Here is a 24581-nt window from a genome sequence, read left to right as displayed (position 1 = left end):
TGGGACATACCTCCGTTTGTATTTTGAGCAAAACAAATATATATTTTCATCTTTTACATTTTAAAACTTACAAAAAGTAAAATGGGCCTATGCAAAAGTTTGGGCACCCTGCATGGTTAGTACCTAGTATCACACCCTTTTGAAAGTATCTCCGCTTGTAAACACTTTTTGTAGCCAGTCAAAATTCTTTCAATTCTTGTTTTGATGGATTTTCATCCATTCTTCCTTGGAAAATTATTCCAGATCTATGATATTCCTGGGTCGTCTTACATCCTTTGCTATTTTGAGGTCTAGCCGCAGATTTCAATGTTGTTCAGATCAGGGTACTTTGAGAGCCATTGTAAAACCTTCCCCTTTCACCTTTTGAGGTAGTCTATTGTGGATTTTGATGTGAGTTTAGGATCATTATACATTTGTAGAAGTCATCTTCTTTTCAACTTCAGCTTTTTTACAGATGGTGTTATGTTATCATCAAATTGAAATTTCATTGAATCCGTTCTTCCCTCTTCCCATGAAATGTTCCCTGTGCCATTATCTGCAATACAACCAATACATACAACAAAGCATGATTGATCTACCCCCATGCTTAAAGGTTGGCGAGTTATTGTTTTCCTGAAATTATGTTCCTTTTTTTCTCCACACATACCTTTGATCATTATGGCCAAAGAGTTCTATTTTAACCTCATCGGTCCACAGGACTGTTTCCAAAGTGTGTCATGCTTCTTTAGATATCCCTTTGCATAATTCTGACTCTGAATTTTGTGGTGAAAACACAGGAGTGTTCTTCTGATGACTATTCCATGAAGGCCATATTTGTGCAGATGTCTCTGATGAGTTGAACAATGTACCACAACTTCACCGTCTCCTAAATCTTTCTGAAAGTGTTTTGCAGTCAAGCGGTAGTTCTGATTTTCTTCTCCAGTAATCCTACGAGCAGTTCTTGCTGAAATTTAGCTTTGTCTTCCATTTCTTAATTACAATTTGAACTGAGGAAAGGGCAACTTGAAAACGATTTGTTATCTTACAGCCTTCTGCTTTGAGGGCTATCAGCATTTTTAGAGTCCTAGGCCGCTGCTTAGATGAACCCATTGCTGCTGTCTTTTGGCAAAAGGTAGAAGAGGCTGGCTTTTTATGAAGCTGGAAAATTTGCATCACCTGGCATTTCGGAACGATGATCGTGAACAAGCCATAACTCTTAACAGGATAATTAAGGTCTAAAACCTTTGTCAAAGTTATCTGAACGCTCAAATCTCCAAGGGTGCTCAAACGTATGCATTGGCCCATTTTCCTTTTTTATAGAACACAATTCCCCATGTGCATGGGGGAGAAAGGTATACAAAAGAGATAAAATTGGAAACAACTTTATTGAAAATATTACAAATAACCATAAAAGGCCACAAAATTACCGAACAAGGGAAATCTCAATAAAACAAAGCAGACACACACTGTGTTCCAAATTATTATGCAAATAATATTTCCTCATATTTTCTCTAAATTACCTATCTGAATTGCAGTCATTGTTATTTTCCAGTCATCTACTATTCTGGTTAATTGCAATGTTTTGGAACAAACTGCCTATGAATACAGTATCTTTTAAAAAAAAATAATCACTCAAAATGCATGTTCCAAATTATTATGCACAGCAGAGTTTTCAACCTTTTTTTTTATTTTGAACAAAAAAAAGGTCAATTGTGAAGTTATAAGCATTATCAGCTTATTACAAAATGAAATCAAACAGTTTTCAAGTGAAAACTTTATTCTAGGTGATGTTACATTTGCACATAGGACCCCTTGTTCGAAAGAAGCTTCTGAACTCTCTTGTCCATTGAATTTGTCAGTTTTTGGATGGTTTCTGCTTCAATTGTTTTGCATGTGGACAGAATACCCTCCCAGAGCTGTTGCTTAGATGTGAACTGCCTCCCGCCATCATAGACACTCCTTTTGATGATGCTCCAGAGGTTCTCAATGGGGTTGAGGTCAGGGGAAGATGGTGGCCACACCATAAGTTTGTCCTCTTTTATGCCCATAGCCAGGGCCAGTTTTAGACAAAGTGGGGCCCTAGGCAAAAGTTTAAAATGAGGCCCCCAATGCTCACATATATATTGCACCATGACGCTCAAACATTTTGGTTGCATTTACATGCATTGAGTTCAGACCGTTTCTCGGCCTCTTTACATCGTCTGAGGATGAATGATGGGGACAGAGCACTAGTGGATCAATCTGTCCCCATATAGTATCATGGTATAAGCAGCAGGGCTGTATATATATATATATATATATATATATATATATATATATATATATATATATATATATATATACATACACACACACACACACACACACACACACACACTCTAGTCTGTTCAACCAATATTTCAAAATGTGCATGGAGCACACACACTATCACTGTATGTTTATATAGAATAATGCAAAAAATAAAAATAAAAAAAATAAATATATATATATATATATACATACACACACACACACGCACACACATGACACATGCTTATACACACTTATACACACAGACACATACATGGCATACATATACATACATGTACATGGCACACACTTATATAGACACACACACATACATATATGGCATGCACTTATACACAGACACATACATAGCATTCTTATACATACACACATACATAGCACACACACACACATATATATATATATATATATATATATATATATATATACACACACATGGCACGCACTTATATACATGGCATGGACTTATATACACACGTACATGGCACGCACTTATACACATATATGGCACGCATTTATACACACACACATACATACACACATATATACACACACACGGCAAGCAAAGACACACTTATACACACACATACACGGCACACACATGCAGCACAACAAATGCTCATTTGATATATGTGATTCATATGAACACATACACATAGCTCACAGACAGCACACACTACACATGACCCATGCTATACACACCACACACACACCTTTATGCTGGAGGGAATGAGATGATGCACACTATCAGATGCAGCTCCTCCTGCTCTCAGCAGACACCTTCCTGCCCTCTCCTCTGCTGGGACTGCCGACAAGAGCAGGGGGCGCTGACAGCAGGACAGGAGCCATCATCACCAGGAGCAGCACAGCCACACACACAGTGGGACGGGTGCTCTTTACTTATCTGCCGGCTCAGGTTGGTAGGTGCTGGGTCTCTCTCCCTTCCCCTCAGAGGCTCCGTGCAGGAGAACAGGGCACTGGCCAATGAGCACTTCTATCAGGCTGATGGGGGAGGTTCAGTGGCTGCTGCTCCTGTGCTTCACTGCAGGCACGCTCCTATTTTACTGCTACAAACATTCCAGAGTACATGGCATGTGGTGACATCACGGTCACATGGCAGGTCACCTGATCGTGATGTCACTACAGGTCCTTAACCAGTCCCTACTCCGAAGCTTCACTGATAATGCTATTATCAGTGAAGCTTCTGCTGTAGATGCTGGGGGCCCTCAAGGGAGTGGGGCCCCAGGCAGCTGCCTAGTCTGCCTGGCCCTAACGCCGGCCCTGCCCATAGCAGCCAGAGATGCAGATGTGTTTTTTGCAGCATGAGACGGTGCATTATCATGCATGAAAATGATCTTGCTGCGGAAAGCACGGTTCTTCCTCTTGAACCATGGCAGGAAGTGTTGTTTTAGAAACCCCACATAGATTATGGAGTTCATCTTTACCCCTTCAGGGATCATAAAGGGGCCGACAATCTCTCTCCCCATGATTCCAGCCCAAAACATTACTCCACCTCCTCCTTGTTGGCGCCTTAGCCGTGTTTTCATGGGGTGTCCATCAACCAGCCATCCTCCACTCCATCCATCTGGACCATCGAGCGTTGCACGGCACTCATCGGTGAACAAAACAGTTTGGAAGTCAGTCTTCATGTATCGTTTGGCCCACTTGAGCCGTTTCTGCTTGTGTGCAGTGGATAGAGGTGGTCGACAGGATGGCTTACGCACAGCTGCAAACCTCTGAAGGACAGTGCATCTTGTTGTTCTGGGGACGTTGGAGGCACCAGCAGCTTCAAAAACTTGTCTGCTGCTATGACAAGGCATTTTTGCAGCTGCTCTTTTAACCTTACGCAATTGCCTGTTGGAAAGAGTCCTCAATTTTTCCTTATGAGCACGCACACGTGTGTGCTGGGAATCAGCTACATACTTCTTGATTGTGCGATGATCACGATGAAGTGTCTTGGCAATGTTGATTGTAGTCATGCCTTGACCTAAATGCTCCACAATTTGTTGCTTCTCAGCAGCCGACACATCTTTTTTATTTCCCATTTTGGCAAAAAAAGTAGGCTGCTTAATAATGTGGAACAGCCTTCTTAAGTAGTCTTGCCTTTATTTGGACACACCTGCCAAACTAATTTGCTCAGTGATATAAAGAGCCCTGACACACACCACCATCAATGAGTTTAAATGACAAACAAAAAAATTCTAACCTTATCACTCCTAAACTCTTTGTGCATAATAATTTGGAACAGAGTATAAAGCTCTAGAAAAAATTAAGAGACCACTGCAAAATGTTCAGTTTCTCTGATTTTTCTCTTTATAGGTATATTTTTGAGTAAAATGTAAATTGTTCTTTTATTCTATAAATTACTGACACGTCTCCGAAGTTCCAAGCAATACATTTTGTATTCATTTTCTGAAAAGGAGAAATGGTCAAAATAACAAAAAAATGCATTACTTGGTGACCTCAAATAATGCATCACTAAAGTGATGAGTTAATGTGAACTATGGTAATATCTGTTCACATTCACTAGTGAAAGTGTACTTTTGTGCATCGTAAATGAACGTTCCATAGCATGAGCATGCACAGCTCTGGTTTATACATTCAGGCTGAAAGCTACTTTCAGATTTTGTTCTTAAGTTTACTGTACCCATGATTTAAAGTTTAGTTTCTTATTAACACTGCATAACCAACTACTCTGGAAATATGAAGGCCGACTGAGGCTAGACTGGTTGTTATCCGGGACTCATGTGAGGCTGTCCTAAAGGCCCCGTCTCACATAGCGAGATCGCTAGCGAGATCGCTGCTGAGTCACAAGTTTTGTGACGCAACAGCGACCTCCATAGCGATCTCGCTATGTGTGACACGTACCAGCGATCAGGCCCCTGCTGCGAGATCGCTGGTCGTGTCGGAATGGCCTGGACCTTTTTTTGGTCGTTGAGGCCCCGCTGACATCGCTGAATCGGTGTGTGTGACACCGATCCAGCGATGTCTTCACTGGTAACCAGGGTAAACATCGGGTTACTAAGCGCAGGGCCGCGCTTAGTAACCCGATGTTTACCCTGGTTACCAAAAAAAACAAACAGTACATACTCGCCTTTCGGTGTCCAGGTCCCTTGCCGTCTGCTTCCTGCTCTGACTGAGCCGCCGTACAGTGAGAAGTGAGAGCACAGCGGTGACGTCACCGCTGCTCTCACTTCTCACTGTACGGCCGGATCTCAGTCAGAGCAGGAAGCAGACGGCAAGGGACCTGGACACCGAAAGGCGAGTATGTACTGTTTGTTTTTTTTGGTAACCAGGATAAACATCGGGTTACTAAGCGCGGCCCTGCGCTTAGTAACCCGATGTTTACCATGGTTACCCGGGTGCTGCAGGGGGACTTCGGCATCGTTGAAGACAGTTTCAACGATGCCGAAGTCGTTCCCCTGATCGTTGGTCGCTGGAGAGAGCTGTCTGTGTGACAGCTCCCCAGCGACCACACAGCGACTTACCAACGATCACGGCCAGGTCGTATCGCTGGTCGTGATCGTTGGTAAATCGCTTAGTGAGACGGGGCCTTAACTCGCAGCAATCAGAGCTCGGCTTTTATTTGTTAAGCTGCTGGAAAAACAATCCTTTATTTTATCTTTTAATTATTGTAGCTACTCATTCATTAAATGAAAATATTGATTTTGTTTTGGAACAACTTTTTACAATGTTTCATCTTTTAGCTTGCCCAGGAAATAATAATGGCTAATTAGAAAGTTTCCTCCGATGAAACGCCCAAGGCCTTGTTTACACATAAGTAGGCATACAAGTATTGAGGAAACACTGACCAACAATACTTATGTGGAAGAAGGCTTTACCTTCAAAAATGCTACTTTCACAAGAAAATTGTTATAGTGCAGAATAATAATTTTTCTAGATCACTCGATCAGTGATTTTTTTTCTGGGAATCCACAGCATGGACCAACTGAAGCCTGTCTGCGGGCTACCCTAACTAAGCAGTGCCCTTCTCCTGCTGCCTGGCTACTGTGTTCAGTGTGGGACAATTGTCATAGGATTTTACAGCGCTGGCTCCTGCACTGAAGACTGCAGCTAAAAATGAGAAGGACACTGCGTAATGCAGTGTAGACCACAAACCTGATTCCAGCGATGTATCACTTACGCGGCTGCATATCGTCATGTTGTACAATCCCTGTTTTATCTGCTGCAAATCTATCGGTTATAAGGAGCTAATGAATGTAGAGGACTACATGGCAGCAGGTTTTCTGGTCTTCTAGTGATAACCCCCTGCACATAAAGCCTTGATTGTATCAAAACTACAGCAAGCAGCCTAGTAAGTGACACATTGCCGGAATCAGGGTCTCTGAACTTATATCATGTTGCTCTCAGATTAGGAGGTAAAACCTGGTGACCGATTTCAGATTTCTTTCACTTTGAACTGTGAGACTCTGAAGTGTGAACAAAGAATTGACATTAGTGAATGTGAATTTATTTCCAACGTAATGATTTCTTTCAACATGTATAGATTATTAAATACAGGGGTCCATTAACTAGCACTTTCAGTGTCCAATCCGCCTTCACGGTGACATAAGATTCTATTTGCGTAGCCACAACTAACCATTGATTTTATTGATCTTTTGCTTTTAATGTTTATTAGGATTTCCTGTTGAAAATATAATTAGCATTATTTTCATTATTCCTTTTTTTATATCTTTATAGCAAATGAATGTTTTTTACTATTGAAAACACAAAGTATAAGTTACTGTACTAAGGATCAACTTCTGTGTGACATTCTTTTCTTTTAGGCAACATCTGTTGGATGATTTAAGTTGATGCTGTGTTGATCCAGAAATTAAAAACTATATGCAAACATGCCCCTTACATATCCATTCACTTCTTAAGGATAATGGTGACTTCAGGCCAAAATTTTGGACTCTGTTGGACAAGCGTTTTGTCAGCATTCACTTTTTTTTGCTTGCAATGATAGTTTTTTCTGATAATAATTTTATTTTTTAATTGATGGTATGAAACTTTGGTTCATGTAAATGAATGGATCAAGGGGCACTTTGATTACCATATAGGTGTGAGCACAGTCTTATATGCCATTGCTTTATCTTTTGGCATGTCTCAGAGAATCTTTGAATATCTAGACACTGAAGTGCTTTTATACATTGCTGGACTCGTAGGGTAAATCTTAGTTTTCTTCAGTGGTTTTACCGTATCTAATTAATTGTCTTGTATATTTCCAGTTCTATCGTTTCATATAGTCCAGATAATGTAATCTAGCACTTAGATCAATGTTTGATGAAGTTGGTCTCTGTTAGGGAAAGCAAAGTCAATCGCTACTTAACAAAAACAAATTAAAAAGATAAATAAAAATTGTCTTTTTTAATTTTTTCAGTTTGCCAAGGCGAGCAAAGGCTTTATATGCATGTAAAGCTGAACATGACTCTGAGCTTTCATTTACAGCTGGCACCATGTTTGAAAATGGTAAGTTAACTGTTCAGATTTGCAAGACTAATTCTGCACAACTAAAATGCTGTTTTACTTTGCGTCTACCTGTTCTTGTCATTCATATCACCTCTCTGTTCATACACTAACTTCTGGGAAAATAAACTGTGGATTAATGGGGTTTTCTGTTATTTTTTTGGTCTTAAAAGAACAAAACCAAACCTATGCTACACTCACCCTTCCAGTTCCAATGCCCACTACTTCCAACTACTATTGTTGTATGCAGCGCTGACATAATAATTACAGCACTGCAGCCAATCCGTGAGCTCAGCAGCTCTGAGCGGCTAGTGCCGTCAACGTGGGCAGAGCCACTAGCTCGGCTCGCTGATTGGTTGCAGTTCTGTCGGCGATACTCTGTGCTGGACTCGCGGGAGGGTAAGTTAAGAACAGTCTGTTTTATCGTTTTTAACTCCAGCCAGAGGACAGGGTTTCCCGGAACCGAAAACTGCTTTAAGCTTCTTGTTTTCTTACTTTTAATTACATAAATGTGATAGTTTTCTGTCAATTGCTAAAATAACTTCCTTCCGGGTATATTTTCCTTTACCTGTGGACAAAAAAGTTAATACAAAAGATTCCAATATAACAATATGACACACCTCCAAAACTAATTAGATTGTAGCATCAGAAGCATCTATGTTACAGTTCAGACATCTTGCTTATGAACTCTTTCTCACTCTCGTGCCTCAACCCTTTTCTCCATGCCAAATGGAGTTTATTTCCAGACTGTTTTTGTCTAAACGAAAAGCTAAGCTCATGAGTATGCTTGGCCACACATGTAAGAACATTTTTGGCGAAAAGTATTTTCTGCTGGCACTTTATTTTTCAATGTAGTTTTCAGCTGGGCGGCTTGTATTGGAGGAATACGTGATTTGAGTGTGTTACACCTGTATGCATCAGAATAGCATAACATGTGAAGTCTCCCTAGTTTTGATGTGTGGTTTTGAAATTGGCATACTTATCTGCCCATGAAAATACTCCCTTTAAGTGGAGTGATGAGGGAAGCAGTCAAGAAACTGGCTCCACCATCGATCACTCGATCATAAAGAAAACTTTATGCAGCAAAATAAGAAAGAAAAGCTTTCATGTCTTAAAGGGAACCTGTCACCTGAATTTGGCGGGACAGGTTTGCGGTCATATGGGCGGGGTTTTCGGGTGTTTGATTCACACTTTCCTTACCCGTTGGCTGCATGTTGGCCGCAATATTTGATTGAAGTTCATGCTCTGTCCTCCGTAGTACACACATGCGCAAGGCAATCTTGCCTTGCGCACGCGCAGTATGCTTTGCCCATCTGCGGGCAAAGCCAAAAAGCATTAGTGCGCATGCGCCGGCGCACTATGTCCCACAGCGAAATACTTCCGGGACATAGTGCGCATGCGCACTAATGCTTTTCGGCTTTGCCCGCAGATGGGCAAAGCATACTGCGCGTGCGCAAGGCAAGATTGCCTTGCGCATGCGTGTACTACGGAGGTCAGAGCATGAACTTCAATCAAATATTGCGGCCAACATGCAGCCAGCGGGTAAGGAAAGGGTGAATCAAACACCAGAAAACCCCGCCTATATGACCGCAAACCTGTCCCGCCAAATTCAGGTGACAGGTTCCCTTTAAAAAAAGAGAAAATATACTCTTTTATAATGCTACAGATGCATTGATCAGTGTAATCAGTGAACGTTTCCGGTTGCTATCGGTGAGACATACACATGTGAATAAATACCTACTCCTCAATCTAATTCCTCCTGGAATACAAATATACAAATGCACTATGTTACATGTAGGATGTTAAGCAGTAAAGATCAGCAGATTGAGCCACAGAGGATCAAGTTCAAGACAAATTTAAACATTTTGAGATTTAATTCACGGTTGTGGGGGAGGGAAACGTGCCCAGCACTATTTCCAACTCTGCTTAGCATCAGAGAGCAGGCAGACATCATTTTGCATTGCCACGCAGGGTGTCCCATAATGCACTGCAGCCTTACCTTGTACAGTGGTGGTCAGTATCTGGGTCATCAGAAACCAGTAATAAACAGTGGCAGAATCGCTTTACATATCCAGATTTCTGGGTTAGTCTGTCTCTCCTGCAGTGTGTAAGCGCTTGTTGTTAAAGAGATTCAGCACATAATGAGTGTTAAAACAAAGTACGGGCACTTTATGCTTCATGGTCGGGCCAATAATTTACATACACCTTCCCACAAGCTATCCTCTATTCAGATATGCACACATCAAATTTTGTCTGAAAATACTTCGCCAGATTAAAGCTCCTTTTATTCAGTCGCCATGACAGCACAGATGAGAGAGGGGATCCGCCCTTCAGGGTCAGGAAACCTACAGACATAAAAGGGGGGTGCCTCTCTCCCGCCTCAGTTGATTTCCTGTCCCTGACAGGGGACCCTGCAGGCTTACCTTAAGAAGAAGGTGAAGACAAGAAGTGATACCCAGGCTCGGCAGGCCGGTTCAGGAAGCGGGAGGGTCCCTTCTGCGGTCAGGTCTGATGTACTGGAGGTGCCACACCACAGACAGCTGTGGGGGTGGGCAGCAGCAGGGAAAAGCCTTCAAGGGGAGTGCTGACTTGGGCGTCCTTTTCTGGTACCGGTATGTATAGCCATGGGGGGCCCTGCTCTCCGAGACCGTCTAATCGGGTGCTGTGCTTGCTGGCTAGCGTCGGTATGCCGGTGGGGCGCATGCCGGCGTGACATGGGAGCCGGCGTGATACTGTGAAGCTAGCGGCGGGTGTTGGGCGCGGGCCGGCATGGCGCGCATATCGGGCGGCATGCCGGCATGATGACAAGCAGCGTTGCACACTCCATGATTCGGGCGGGGGAAGTGACGCGCCGGAAGGGGCGGTCCCTCGCGAGTGGCGCGGTTTGATGACGCGCCGAGCATGCGCAGTACAGGCCGCGGCGGTGAACAGGAGGAAGATCCAGGCGAGACATTACAGATGACCGGCGAGATATCAGGCGCTGACGCGGTTGCGATGTGCAGGTTATACGGCAGCCGGCGGGCAGACCTCTTATTGGGGGGCAGTCTCGGGGAGGGGGCCTCCCAAAAGGCAGGTGTACCAAAATGATGAGATTGGAGGAACCTGCTGTCCCCAGCTGGGGGAGGTACCTAAGGGGGTTTAAGGAATCCTGACGAGCGACACATGCTTCCTATCCATAATGGATTCACAGGAGCAAGAGCTGGTACAGCTACAGCAGCAGGATCAGCCTTTGGAGAAACCCCAAGTAAGGGATACCCAGTGGCGATCTAGTGATAGTAGTTGGCCGGCAGGAGACATATCGGGTCAAAGATCTAGAGCCGGAAAGTCCTCAAGCCGTAATGATGATACACTGGCTGAGAGGATACCCCTGCAATACCATTCAGCTTTCTATAGGGGTAAGTGATCGCTGAGAAAGTTCACTTAGTGATGTGTGTCTCCCCTTATATTCCCTCTCTCCTTGTCTATCAGGGGAAAAAACGGTCCACTAAAACTAAGCATAAACAGTGTGCTGAATGTGGAGTTCCGCTCCCGGATGACCACATAAAGAAGCTATGTGGACCATGTATTCAATGTTTAATAGCGGAGGAGACGCCAGACTTCACATCCAGCCTAAGGCACATGATCAGACAAGAGGTCAGGGGTTCAGTTAAATCCCTGTCTCAGGATAGAGAAAGTAGGGGAAGAGAGCCTAGATCCCCGATTTCAGTTGAGGACAGTGACTCAGGAGAGATAAGATCAGATTCCACTCAGTCATCATCATCATCTTCTGACACTGAAGCCGGTCATTCTTGTCTTTCTTTTGACCGGATAGACCGACTGGTCAAAGCGGTAAATAATACCATGGGGATTGAAGAAACCCAATCAGAGAAGTCTATGCAGGATGTCATGTTTAAGGGGCTAGACCGAAAAGCTCGCAGATGTTTTCCAGTGGTAGACAAAGTGAGCTCTCTTATCACACGAGAGTGGAAGAAACCTGAGAGGAAAGGTTCTCTTCCACCATCTTTTAAGAGGAGATATCCTTTTGAAGAAGTGGCATCTTCAGCATGGGATAAATCTTATCACACGAGAGTGGAAGAAACCTGAGAGGAAAGGTTCTCTTCCACCATCTTTTAAGAGGAGATATCCTTTTGAAGAAGTGGCATCTTCAGCATGGGATAAAGCCCCAAAACTCGATGCTGCAGTGGCTAAGGCTTCCAAGAAATCCTCGCTACCTTTTGAGGATTTGAGAACTTTAAAGGACCCGCTGGACAGGAGAGCTGATGTATTTCTAAAGGGAGCTTGGGAAACATCAGCGGGGGCTCTCAGACCATCAATTGCAGCCACCTTCTATGATGGTTTGGCTGGACAGCTTAGAGGATCAACTTAAGAACAAAACTCCGAGAAATGAGATTTTAGCCTCCCTTCCTATGATTCAGGGAGCAGCAGCCTACCTTGCGGATGCATCGGCAGACTCTGTGAAGCTAGCGGCCAGATCTGCAGCCCTTTCTAATTCAGGGCGTAGGGCCATTTGGCTAAAATGTTGGCCGGGCGATATACAGGCCAGGTCAAAACTGTGCAATATTCCGTGTGAAGGGGCGCATTTGTTCGGTCCAGTTCTGGATGAGCTTCTGGAAAAAGCGTGAGATAGTAAGAAGCGTTTCCCTTACCTGGGTAGACCCTTCTATAGACGGGGTACTAACAGAAGATGGTTTGACCGTACAAGATCTAACAGAGATAGACCCAGTTCTTAAGGGTAGCAGTTTCACTGGGGGGGATAATAGAATAGAACACTTTCGATATAGAGCACTCCCCTTTGGAGTTGCTGTGGCCCCCCGTGTGTTTACGAAAATAATGGTGGAAGTCATGGCGCATCTTCATGAACAGGATATTCTAGTGGTACCATATCTGGATGACCTGTTGATCGTAGGACACTCAGATTCACACTGCTCAACCCAACTAGCCAAAGTAATCTCAACCTTACAGAAATTAGGTTGGATTATTAATTTCAAAAAGTCACGTTTACAACCGTTAAAAGTACAGGAATTCCTAGTGCTCATCCTAGACTCGGGGTTACAAGAATGTCGTCTGCCAGATGCAAAAGTAGAAAAAATTCATCGGCAAACACTCAAAGTAGTCATTAATCCATCAGTCACATTAAGAGGTGCAATGTCGCTGCTGGGCTCACTCACAACATGCATCCCAGCGGTACTTTGGGCCCAGTACCACACCAGAGTCCTACAGTGGGATGTACTGTACAATACTCGTCGGTTAGATGGCCACCTTGATAATAAATTTTCCCTGTCTGAATCTTCTATACATTCCCTACATTGGTGGTTACACATACCAAACCTGCGTACAGGGGTTCCCTGGACAAATAATATATCTCGAGTACTGACGACAGATGCCAGCCCTAAGGGCTGGGGGGCACATATGGATGATATGTGGGTCCACGGGAGTTGGTCACATTCCGAACAAACCTTATCTTCCAACCTTAACGAGATTTTAGCAGTAGAACGAGCTCTAAGTCATTTCCTTATGTCCCTACAGGGCCGACACGTCAGGCTATTCTCAGACAACCAGGTAACAGTAGCATACATTAACCATCATGGGGGAACTCGGTCCAGATCTTTAATGGAAGTGGCGGGTCGTATTTTTCAGATAGCAGAGGCTCATCTACTGTCACTCACATCTCTTCATATAAGGGGAAAACACAACGTCATAGCCGATTATCTAAGTCGCAGAAAACTCAGACAAGGAGATTGGGTTCTCAATCAGACCGTCTTCAATCAGATCAGACTTCTATGGGGATGTCCAGACATAGACCTCTTTGCCAGCAGAGAAAACAAAAAGACTCACCGGTTTTGCTCCCTAAACCCCAGAGAAAACCCGTACGCAGTGGACGCACTCTTAATCCCATGGCAGTTCAATCTAGCCTATGCGTTTCCTCCATTGAACTTGATTCCGTTAGTTCTGAGGAATATTCGGGAGGACAAAGCTCGAATAATTTTGATAGCGCCATTCTGGCCCAGGAGGCCATGGTTTCCTTGGCTGAGGAAGATGTCTGTTTCTCAGCCTTGGATTCTCCCGGAAGTTCCAGACCTCCTCTCACAAGGTCCAATCCTCCATCCACGAGCGTCCAATTTACATCTAGCGGCATGGAATTTGAAGGGGCATTACTAGAAAAGAGAGGTTTTTCGCAGGAACTAGTTAATATCTTAATGAGAAGCAGGAAGCCTTCTATAACAAATATTTATGTTAAAATATGGAAAAAATTCTTGGCTAATTCAGGATTAGACATTGGCCAAAAGCTCTGTATTACTAAGATTCTAGAGTTCCTGCAGAGAGGTCTACAAATGGGTGTCAATACAAAAGTGAAAAAAACATTATAACCTTAACACACATACAAAAATATTAAAAACAGTCCCATAAAGACATTACCACATAGGCCCTTCATATACTAGGCAGTTAAATAGCTCTGATCGCTTTTATGAGTAAATCATATCATTTTAGAGCTATTATCCCTTAAAATGTAAACAAAGCGATACCACCAATCAATAGACAGCATTATAGTCCTCATGGCGATAACCACCCCCACAGAAATGTCCTTTTAATGCACAAACCAATCATGGTAATGGCTACGCCCCAGCCCACAGCACACACCAGTGTGAATGTCCACTTGCAATGACCAGACCCTATCAATCAAACACTGATAGGCAAGATCGATGTAGCTGTGAAACATGAGTTCCCCAATATGTGTAATTGAGTCAATCCTCTGGTGAACACACAGCTGGCCAAACTGCGCACGTCCAAGGTAACCCTAGCTTGCACTTTTCCGGGGTTACCTTGGACGTGCATTGGTCATTGCAGTCGTATACAAGATTTCTCTCGCGTATCACCCCTACTCTGGAACCCTCTACCACAACACATCAGACTCTCGCCTACCATCGAAACCTTCAAAAAGAGCCTGAAGACCCACCTCTTCCGACAAGCCTACAACCTGCAGTAACCACCGATCGACCAAACCGCTGCATGACCAGCTCTATCCTCACCTATTGTATTCTCACCCATCCCTTGTAGATTATGAACCTTCGCGGGCAGGGTCCTCTCTCCTCCTGTACCAGTTATGACTTGTATTGTTTAAGATTATTGTACTTGTTTTTATTATGTATACCCCTCCTCACATGTAAAGCGCCATGGAATAAATGGCGCTATAACAATAAATAATAATAATAAAACAAAGTTTGAATAAACATATTAATTTATCTAACTTTGACATTTGCTACAGATATGACTAAACTTAATTTACAAATGTTAGCCATTGATTACATTTAATGGATACCTGTTGACCTTTCTGTGTTTCCAGCATGTGCAAATTTCAGCAAAAATATTGGGGCATATTTATCAAATCTGTCTAACTTTCAGACATTGTAAACCTAGACAAGACCATTTTGGCATGTGCCAAATTGATCAAACTGGTCATGCTCTGTCTACATTTACACCAAGTATTAGTTGTGGCAGAAATGTGCGTCACAATTTTGTGGGTTTTTTTGGCACTTGATGTCTCGTGTTTAGACATGTATATTTACCCCACAAAAAATGTCTCTTTTCAGCTAAACAGCTCCTCTTTCAGAACAAGTCGCAAAACAAATATGCCACTTTTTTTGTTGTTCTTTTACTATGATTTGGAGTTCTTCTATGGCAGTCCTCTCCTCACTAACAACACTTTCTAGCTTCCCATCGTTGCCGTGCTTTGTGTTATTGCCCTGTGCATTAAAGAGATAATTACAAAGAAAGCAGAAAAGGTCACCACTCGCACAAGTGTCTAATTTCCTCTGCCTGTGTAATTATATTTGTAGCCTTGTACAAAGAGCAAGGCAGTGTGGCACAGCTGATGACAATCCGCTTTTCGATCTTCTGGCCTGCCTTTTATCAGTAACGTAAATTTTCAGGACCCTGAGCTATACATAAAGATTTAGATATACCGGTACATGAAATAAATCTTATAATAAACTGTAACTTATTTTGCTTACAGAATATAAAAATATACTAAAACATTGCATGTATTATTACTTGTAAATGCATGTTGAAAAAGTAATAGGTCCTGTGCTTAAGATCAGTTTCTATTTACCGTATATATTGAATACATATCATTTTTATGGTGTAAGTAGAATGAATTAGGAAGCAACCAGACTGCCATGGGAATGTCCTAAGGGGCCCAATACCATTCATGTTACAGTACCCGTAATGCCAGAGAGTCTTTTGCGGTCATAATATGCAATGGCTATTTAACCACGTCCTTCCCCAATTCTTGATGAATATACATTTTTGTCTGAGATATATACTATAGACTGATTTATAACGTTTTTGTGTGGATGAAGATTGCAATGTTTCAGTAATATATTCCTCTGAAGTATGGAAAAGAAAGCATTGGGGGAAAATATAGCTAGAGGTCTTTCTAGGTTAATAAAATAAACCTAGGCAGTGACCCAGATGCTGTGTTGTAACAGATGATCAATGCTGCAGAGACAGACTTGGTCAATCCAAATTGGGTTTTAACCTCCGTTTTTATTTGGGTTTTAAAAAAAATGTCTCAAACAAATTACTGTTTTATTCCCGCTCAATGGAATTATTTAGCACGTGTCTGGATTCCCTAGACATATAAATTACCCCAAACCAGACTAACTAGAGGCTTAAAATGTATTTCTCTATGTAAAACAGTACATAAAAGTGCAGAGTTCCCTCTCTTGTTAAAAAGTCTACAATCCATTGTTGGCAGGCCTTCATCATCTACTAATGTTGTAGTATTCTCCAAGTCTGATTATACTTTTCTCCATATATTTTCCATTTAATTAAGCATACAATTTAAAATGTGTGGCTAAATCTGTGGTAAATAATGGTGGCTGTCGTAATAAAGGGAACTGCTTGTAAGTCAGTGGATGGTCATAGCAGGTCCCACACATTGATGTAGTTAGTAAAAATTGCAAAGGGAGCTGAGCTCGTCAACAAAAACAATTTTGATAACATATTTATTATTGCTAATCAGACTTCCCAAATGTGCCAAATCCACTGGGACAGTCCCAATTTTGGGGAGCTTTCCTGCGTGGTCTAGGTTATGTCCTGATGTCAAGTGTATCTATGCCTTCAAAAAGATTGTGGAGTAGGGAGTTGTCAGATTACTGTTCCATGGTTCCATCTAGGTGACTGAAGGATATACAAGGACCTTCAGTTCACACGGCTGGCAGCAAAGTCATAGACGATCAGGGATGTCAAGGCTCACAGCAAAGGTGCATACTTATGTTGGGCATTATACTGTATGGGTGCCTTTGTGGGGGAGTCATACTGTGGTGAATTCCAACTATGGGGTCATAATTTGGGAGTCACTGGGAGGTTTTATTGTGTTGGGGGAAGTAATGTGTGGGAGGATTATGGGCAGGCTTGCCACTAGGAATTTCGGGGCCCCATACTGGCAAAATTTTTGGGGCCCCCTTGAGATTCCACCCAGGCCCCACCTCAGCTTTGCCTCCACCCTTCGAACCATCCACAGTCCACCGCCCTCTCTTGGGAAAAAAAATGGAAAAACTCCACTTCTGCACCACATCCTCACCAATCACACATTTACAGTTCCCATCACCACATGCATAGCTAGCAGCTTTTGTTTTGGCCAAAAGATTTTTTTGATCCGCCACCATAAGGTAGACTCCTTTGACCGGGCTCTACTCTACTGTAACTTACTAAACATTTGTTAGAATATCCAATAAAATTTCATTAGATTTTTATTTTAAAATTTTTAAAATTACCAATAATATCACAAACAAGGAATAAATACAGCTGCACCAAGACCAGACACACATTACCACCATATAGTGATCAAATGATAGCACATACAAGGAACAAAAACCGCCACACCATGACCAGACTACGTATTGCCACCACATAGTGACCGAATAATGCTAAATACAAAGAACAAATACCGCCACATGTCCAGACCACAGTGTACATGTACAGCCACAGTGACCGAATAATAGCACATAAAAGAAACAAATACCGTGACACCATGACCAGATCACATATTACCACTACATAGTGACCAAATAATAGCACATACAAGGAACAAATACCACCACACCATGACCAGATCACATATTACCACAACATAGTAGTGACCGAATACTACAGTACTGATTAATAATAAAAAAACAATATTAATATCACCATAAGTGCCATTATACACAGGAGATCTTTACTTCTTAAACAGTGTCAGTGTACAAGCAATATACAGTGATCACTGGTGACATTATAAACAGAAGCTCTGTATATAGGGTAAAGTGTATAGTGTCAGTGTACACACACTGGTGACGTCTCTAGTTGAAGTCCTTCATGTTTACTTTTCATCTTCATCCAGCGCACACCGCCATCACTTCTTTCAGCCAGGACTCGTTTCTGCAGAAAATAAGTTATCTAGAGCGCATTGTCCAATTTTTCCCCAAACTCTATACTACGCCAGGTGGAGACAAAAGCGACCATGTCGCCCTGCGTAGTACCTGGACCTTTCCTTCCCCATACTTAAAACAGTATCCTCAAAAATAATATCCTTTAATTAGCCCCTACAGTAATAATATCCCACATTTGGACCCCCCATGTCCTCCCATTCTGGACCCCACGTGTCCTCTCATTGTGTCTCATGTCTCTCCATACTTCCCCCATGTCTCTTCATATTGCCCCCATAATCATTCATAAGGCTATATGCACACGTTGCAGATTTGACTGTGGAATTTTCTGTGCAGATTCTGCATTTCTTAGCAGAAAACGTTGGTCAGAATCTGCGCTTTTTTTTGGTATGTGCACACGTTGCAGTTTTCTGTGCGGATTTCTTCCTTTTTTTTTTTTTTTTTTAACCTCTGCAGAGTTATATTATGGAATGGGTGCAGAAACGCAGCAGATCTGCACAAAGAATTGACATGGTCCTTTTTTGAATCTGCTGCGTTTTCTGTGCAGAATTTTCCGCACCATCAGCACAGCATTTTTTTTGCCCTTGATATACATTGTACTGTGAATCACTTGTGGATCTGCAGCGTTTCTGCGCGGAAAAAAAACCTGCAGATCTGCAGGAAATCTGCAACGTGTGCACATACCCTAATAGTAAAATGTACCCCATAGTCATATATAGCAGTATAATGCAGCCCCATAGTAGTATAATGTACCCTATAGTCATATATAGTATAATGCACCCACATAGTAGTATAATGTACCCCATAGTCATATATAGTATTATGCACCCCCATAGAGGTATAATGCAGCCCCATAGCGGTATAATGCACCCATATAGTGGTATAATGCAGCCCCATAGTATAATGCAGCTTCATAGTAGTATAATGCAGCACCATAGTAGTATAGTGCACCTCCATAGCAGTATAATGCACCAAATAGCAGTATCATGCACCCCATAGCAGTATAATGAACACCATAGTATAATGCACCCCCATAGCAATATAATGCAGCTCCATAGCAGTATAATGCACCCCCATAGTATAATACACCCCCATAGTATAATACAGCTCCATAGCAGTATAATGCAGTTCCATAGAAGTATAATGCAAGTTCAAAGTAGTATAATGCATCTCCATAGTATAATGCAGCCCTCAGCAGTATAATGCATCCTATAGTACTATAATGCCTCCCATAGCAGTATAATGCACTCCCATAGGAGTATAATGCACCCCTATAGTATAATGCACCCTCATAGTATAATGCAGCCCCTTTCCCTCCCTCCCTTACCCCTACATTATAATGCACCTGCTTGTCATATATAGTATAATGCACCCCATACTGCGGCTTTACAAAAAAAAAGTTTCTGCTTACCTGGCCGAGCTCCAGCAGTGGCCTGCTCTCCAATTTAGATTAGGTGTCCAGCTCCTTTCTGGCATATGACAGTGATGTCATACGTCGGCAACATGCGCGCTGACGTTAGCTTCCGGCCTGTGATTGGCTGGCGGCTGTTAACTGTTGCCGTGCGGGAGGAATCTCCTGCAAGGTAACAGATTTTAACTGATCGTGCGTCAGAGGACGCACGATCAGTTATGAAGCATCAGTATCCTGCCACTGAGGCCCGATGAGCGGAATAGAGGAGCCCGCTGTGGGCCCCCTCTGCTCATGGGGCCCCATACGCCAGTAAGGATTGCCCTGATGGCAGCCCTAATTATGGGCATCATAATGTATGTGGGGTCACAATACTATATAGGGGGCCATCATACTGTGTTGGAGCAGTGTGGATGCATTATACAGTGGGGTGGGGCTGTGGGACATAAATTTGTGGTAATGTGGAGACATATGGCTTTGGGCAGGTCTGTGGCATCTGAGTCGTGGAGTTTGTCGTTGTCCATTTTGGTCAAGTTGGAGTCAGTATAAAATGGACCGACTCCTAAAATATATAATAAATTGGGTACAGTAGTACAGTGCAGGATGTGCTGTAAATGTTTTAATAAGCATTTGGGAAAGTTATGAAATGACTTGTAAATGCCTGTTCCTGATCTAAGGATCTGGGCTTTTAGTTGAGATGAATCTGTTCTGCACTTTATGCACATGCTCAGTAGTAAACGGAGGCGTGGAGTCAGGGAAATTGAGGAGTCGGAGCTTTAGCTTGCCAACTCCACAGCCCTCGTTTTGGTGGCCACTGTGAGCTTCATACTGTGTGTGGGCCACTGTGGGGATATCCTAGTGTGAATGGTGCCACTGTGGGGGTATCATACTGTGAGTAGAGGTGTTTTATTTTGGCAGCCAGAAAAAGATTATTTTGTTGGAACACTAATGGGCTTCACCAAGAAGAATATTTTTTTTTCTGTGGGCACATGTAAAAGCCTGTGCAACGTTAGGGAAATGGCTTCACGTAAAATAAAAATTGCTGTATATATCTCTTCACTTTCAGAGTAGGGAACTATGCTATTAGATGAAATGTACAATTACTCAGATGTTAATGCATTTTTTTTCTCCAATCCAGTTCATCCATCACAGGAACCAGGCTGGTTAGAAGGGACGCTCAATGGAAAGACTGGACTTATCCCTGAGAATTATGTGGAATTCCTATAGCTTTACGTTCTTCCAGCAATCCTCCGCTTTACATGGTATCCATGACAACAGCTGATGGTGTTGAAGATTATCTCTCTATGCCTCCACAGGGTGAAGGACTTTTCACTACCTGTTGCAGCAGAATGTGTGTGTGTTTAAAATGATTTATGGTGGTGAAATGTATCCGGAAGTGCGAGCATTTTTTGTGATCTTAGCAAGGGACCATTCTCTGTTTACCGTCATTGTGCCGTTTTCATTCACTGTACCCTGTAACCACTAGAAGTCACAATGCCTATGCTCTGCCTGTCTGGCCTCAACCAAGGATTATACTGCAGGCCACTTGGGAAACTTTACTGGACATTTCTAATGTGTTCTTATATATGCAAAATTAAACACAACTTGAGTGCAGACATTAATGCAACCACACTTACATCGGTCTTAAAATGTTATAAGGGTGAAATGTGTAAGGAGGAGCCTGATGTAACAAGAACATATGACACTGCTCAGTTGTTTTACCTATGTAGCCATAGCTTCTTCCATTAACAGTCAAGTGCAGCCATCTGGCTCTACTGAAAGACCGGTAAACATGCTCTTGCTTATAGACTGCCCAAGGGGTAGGTAACTGTTACAAAAATCAGGAAACCAATGTTGACTTTCGTGTGTTATCCTTACATGGACATGGAGCAACAATTGTTCCATTTGTTGCCGTTTTTTAACCCCTTAGATGTTGTAGTCAGTAGCGAGTGCATCTTAGACGTTGTCATGGCATACGAAGACCAAATGAAGACCCTTCTGTATGCCATCATTGCACTTGCATTCATAGAAGACAGTTCCATTCACAATACAACGCAATACAGAAGTACTGCAGTGTATTATACCTGCACTCAAGCTATCACCGGTTCAAGCCTCCCCGTAGGGGGATTACAAAGAATTCAAAGAGTCTTAAAAAGAGATCAATTTTAAAACATTTGAAACCACTCTAAAGCACATAAAAATTGGAACATCATTTTTAATAATAAAAATCTACAGATTAAAAAAAATTATATGCGGCAATCATATTGCATCTCTCTGGAAAAGACTGAACTTTAAAAAGTACCAATATTTAGCTTGCACACCACTCCATCAACCAGAAAATGCAACTCATTTTGTTTTTTATTTTAGTTTTTACAAGCGGTAAACCTCAAAACAGAATATGATTTTAGTATTGTACTGGTCCACAGAGTAAACTTAAAGGGAACCTATCACCCCGTTTTTTTCGGTATGAGATAAAAATACTGTTAAATAGGGCCTGAGCTGTGCATTACAATAGTGTAGTTTGTGGACCCCGATTCCCCACCTATGCTGCCGAAATACGTTACCAAAGTAGTCATTTTCGCCTGTCAATCAGGCTGGTCAGGTCGGATGGGCGTGGCTTCTTCCCCCAGATATTGCGTAGTTTTCCGTTGGTGGCGTAGTGGTGTGCGCATGTCCAACGTCCCCAATCCTGCACGGGGGGGTGAAAACAGCAGCGATGTCCGTTATTCCATTGGTGGTCGGTGGGCGCGGCCATCTTCCTTTGGCCGCGCGTGCGCAGAAGCGGCGCTCTGCTGGCCGCGGCTTCAGGAAAATGGCCGCCGCGATCTCCATCTGCGCACGCGCGGCATCCCGCGGCCATTTTCCTGAAGCCGCGGACAGCAGAGCGCCGCTTCTGCGCACGCGCGGCCAAAGGAAGATGGCCGCGCCCACCGACCACCAATGGAATAACGGACATCGCTGCTGTTTTCACCCCCCCGTGCAGGATTGGGGACGTTGGACATGCGCACACCACTACGCCACCAACGGAAAACTACGCAATATCTGGGGGAAGAAGCCACGCCCATCCGACCTGACCAGCCTGATTGACAGGCGAAAATGACTACTTTGGTAACGTATTTCGGCAGCATAGGTGGGGAATCGGGGTCCACAAACTACACTATTGTAATGCACAGCTCAGGCCATATTTAACAGTATTTTTATCTCATACCGAAAAAAACGGGGTGATAGGTTCCCTTTAAAATGCCTTTTTTTAATGCAGAGAGAATTGATTGTAGTACGTTTTATCCGTGGGTTGAAATGTCCCTCATGTGGCTTTGTTGATGGACATATAAAAAATAAGTGAAGACTCTTGAAAGACCAAGGCATAAAAACTCAAGTATAAAAAAATGGCCACTATAGGAAGCAATTAGAGGGGTTGTATGGCCTGTCGGATACCTAACACAACCCATGGACAAGAGTGGACCTTTTTCTAAAACTAAGCAGGCATGTTTTTCTTATCGCATACAACCTCTTTACAAAACATGATTATGTATACCACAAGGATTCTATATGGAGCAGCAAATTAATTCCAACTTCTCCCTCACCTTTTCTAATTATAAATTAAAAAACAAATTTGTTTTCCATGAATATAGTAAACTATACCTGGTAGACATATTAAAAATATCTAATTTTCTAGCAAGTAATAAGAGGTCTATTAAAGGCAAAAGTCCTGCTTTGCCCCATGCAGGGTAAATGAACTCTAGCTGAAGAATCGTGGCTTAATAGACTTTCGTAAGTTGGAGAACACTTGAGATTAGAGAGACCACTTTTGGGCCATGAGTGATAATTTCCAAGCTCTTTATATTATTTTCGACCAAGTGACATTGTAATTTTTCGCTTAATCTATATGTCCATCTATACGTTCATTTCAACATAAGTTCATGCCTAGAAATCTAAAAACTGTATGAAACATAAGTGTGAGTTTCTTTGGTCCTGCACTCAAGGTTGTTGGAGCTCCCTCATTGCACTGTGTGTTCCCTGCAGATATGGCTGTGTTTCTCTTCTATTGTCTGTTGACTCTTTGAATTGTCAAGTTTCGAGTACTTGAGTTTATAAATTGCTGTATATTTTATTTTGCAAATATAGCATTGTAAATAGAAAGTTATGTCAAGTGGTGTAAGGTAAAAAAAAGTTTTATATTTGATATTTCTTGTGCACTAACTCAGTTCACTGGGATGTTGTCCACTTTTCAAAATTGTTTTTATAACCAGAGTTGCTGTAAGGTTGAAATACCAAGAAATAAGTAGGAGCCATGCTTTACTTGTTGATGACAGTGATACCATCTGATTTTATAAATTATTTTTGTACTATAAGTCAATTTCACTGGATTGCCCTGTAAAAATATTCCTACTCAACATGCACATTGCCTGTTCAAGGCTGTGGTCAGCTGATGCTTAGGTGTGTTAGATCCTTGTAATGATAGGCTGCATTCTCATAGATGTATCTTCAGCTCTAAAAACCCTGCCTTAAGTTTCTGCCATGCTTTGCCTCAAGGCAGTTAGTAATTCCTTGGGAACTCATGGGCTGCTATCTAATTCAAATAGATTAATAAATTGCACTAAGACACATCCAAAAATCCGTCTTCATTTTTTCTCTTTTCACCACACTTTCAGTATTTGTATGTACATGAAAAATATGGATCCTGACGTCTTTAGGTAGCAAGATCTTCCTCCTCCCAGTCACTTCAAAAGATAACTGAACATAGGGTAGCCCACAGCAGGTACATTCTATCCAAAATAAGGCCCCATGAAGAATCCATCAAGTGAAACCCAGGGTCAGGCAAGGAATGAAGTGCGGCGTGCCATCTTATTGATTTTATATTCTACTAGAAATAGGCCCGATGTTATTGCATCGGGAGTGCGGTGAAATGAACATCCCCCTGGCGCTCAGCCAATGATCAGTGAGGGATTCAAATCCCCCGCCGGCAGAGCCAATGAGCGGTGCCACGCGGG

At 42.5% G+C, this 24581-nt stretch overlaps 1 protein-coding gene across 2 annotated transcripts in view; it reads left to right on the top strand.

Moving 5' to 3' along the window:
- Positions 1-22017, top strand: part of ARHGAP26 (Rho GTPase activating protein 26) — a 588303-nt gene extending 566286 nt beyond the window's left edge. The window contains exons 23-24 of one of the 2 annotated variants that reach the window (XM_077265841.1): positions 7670-7758; positions 20729-22017. In XM_077265841.1, the coding sequence (XP_077121956.1) occupies positions 7670-7758; positions 20729-20817 (178 nt within the window). In that variant the 3' untranslated portion in view covers positions 20818-22017. The remainder of the gene's footprint in view (positions 1-7669; positions 7759-20728) is intronic. The other variant, XM_077265842.1, reaches the window with a different exon arrangement.
- Positions 22018-24581: the final 2564 nt, after the last annotated feature.

This window comes from Ranitomeya variabilis, chromosome 5, assembly GCF_051348905.1.
Source record: "Ranitomeya variabilis isolate aRanVar5 chromosome 5, aRanVar5.hap1, whole genome shotgun sequence".
Taxonomy (NCBI): domain Eukaryota; kingdom Metazoa; phylum Chordata; class Amphibia; order Anura; family Dendrobatidae; genus Ranitomeya; species Ranitomeya variabilis.
This window is presented reverse-complemented; position numbering and strand designations above follow the sequence as displayed.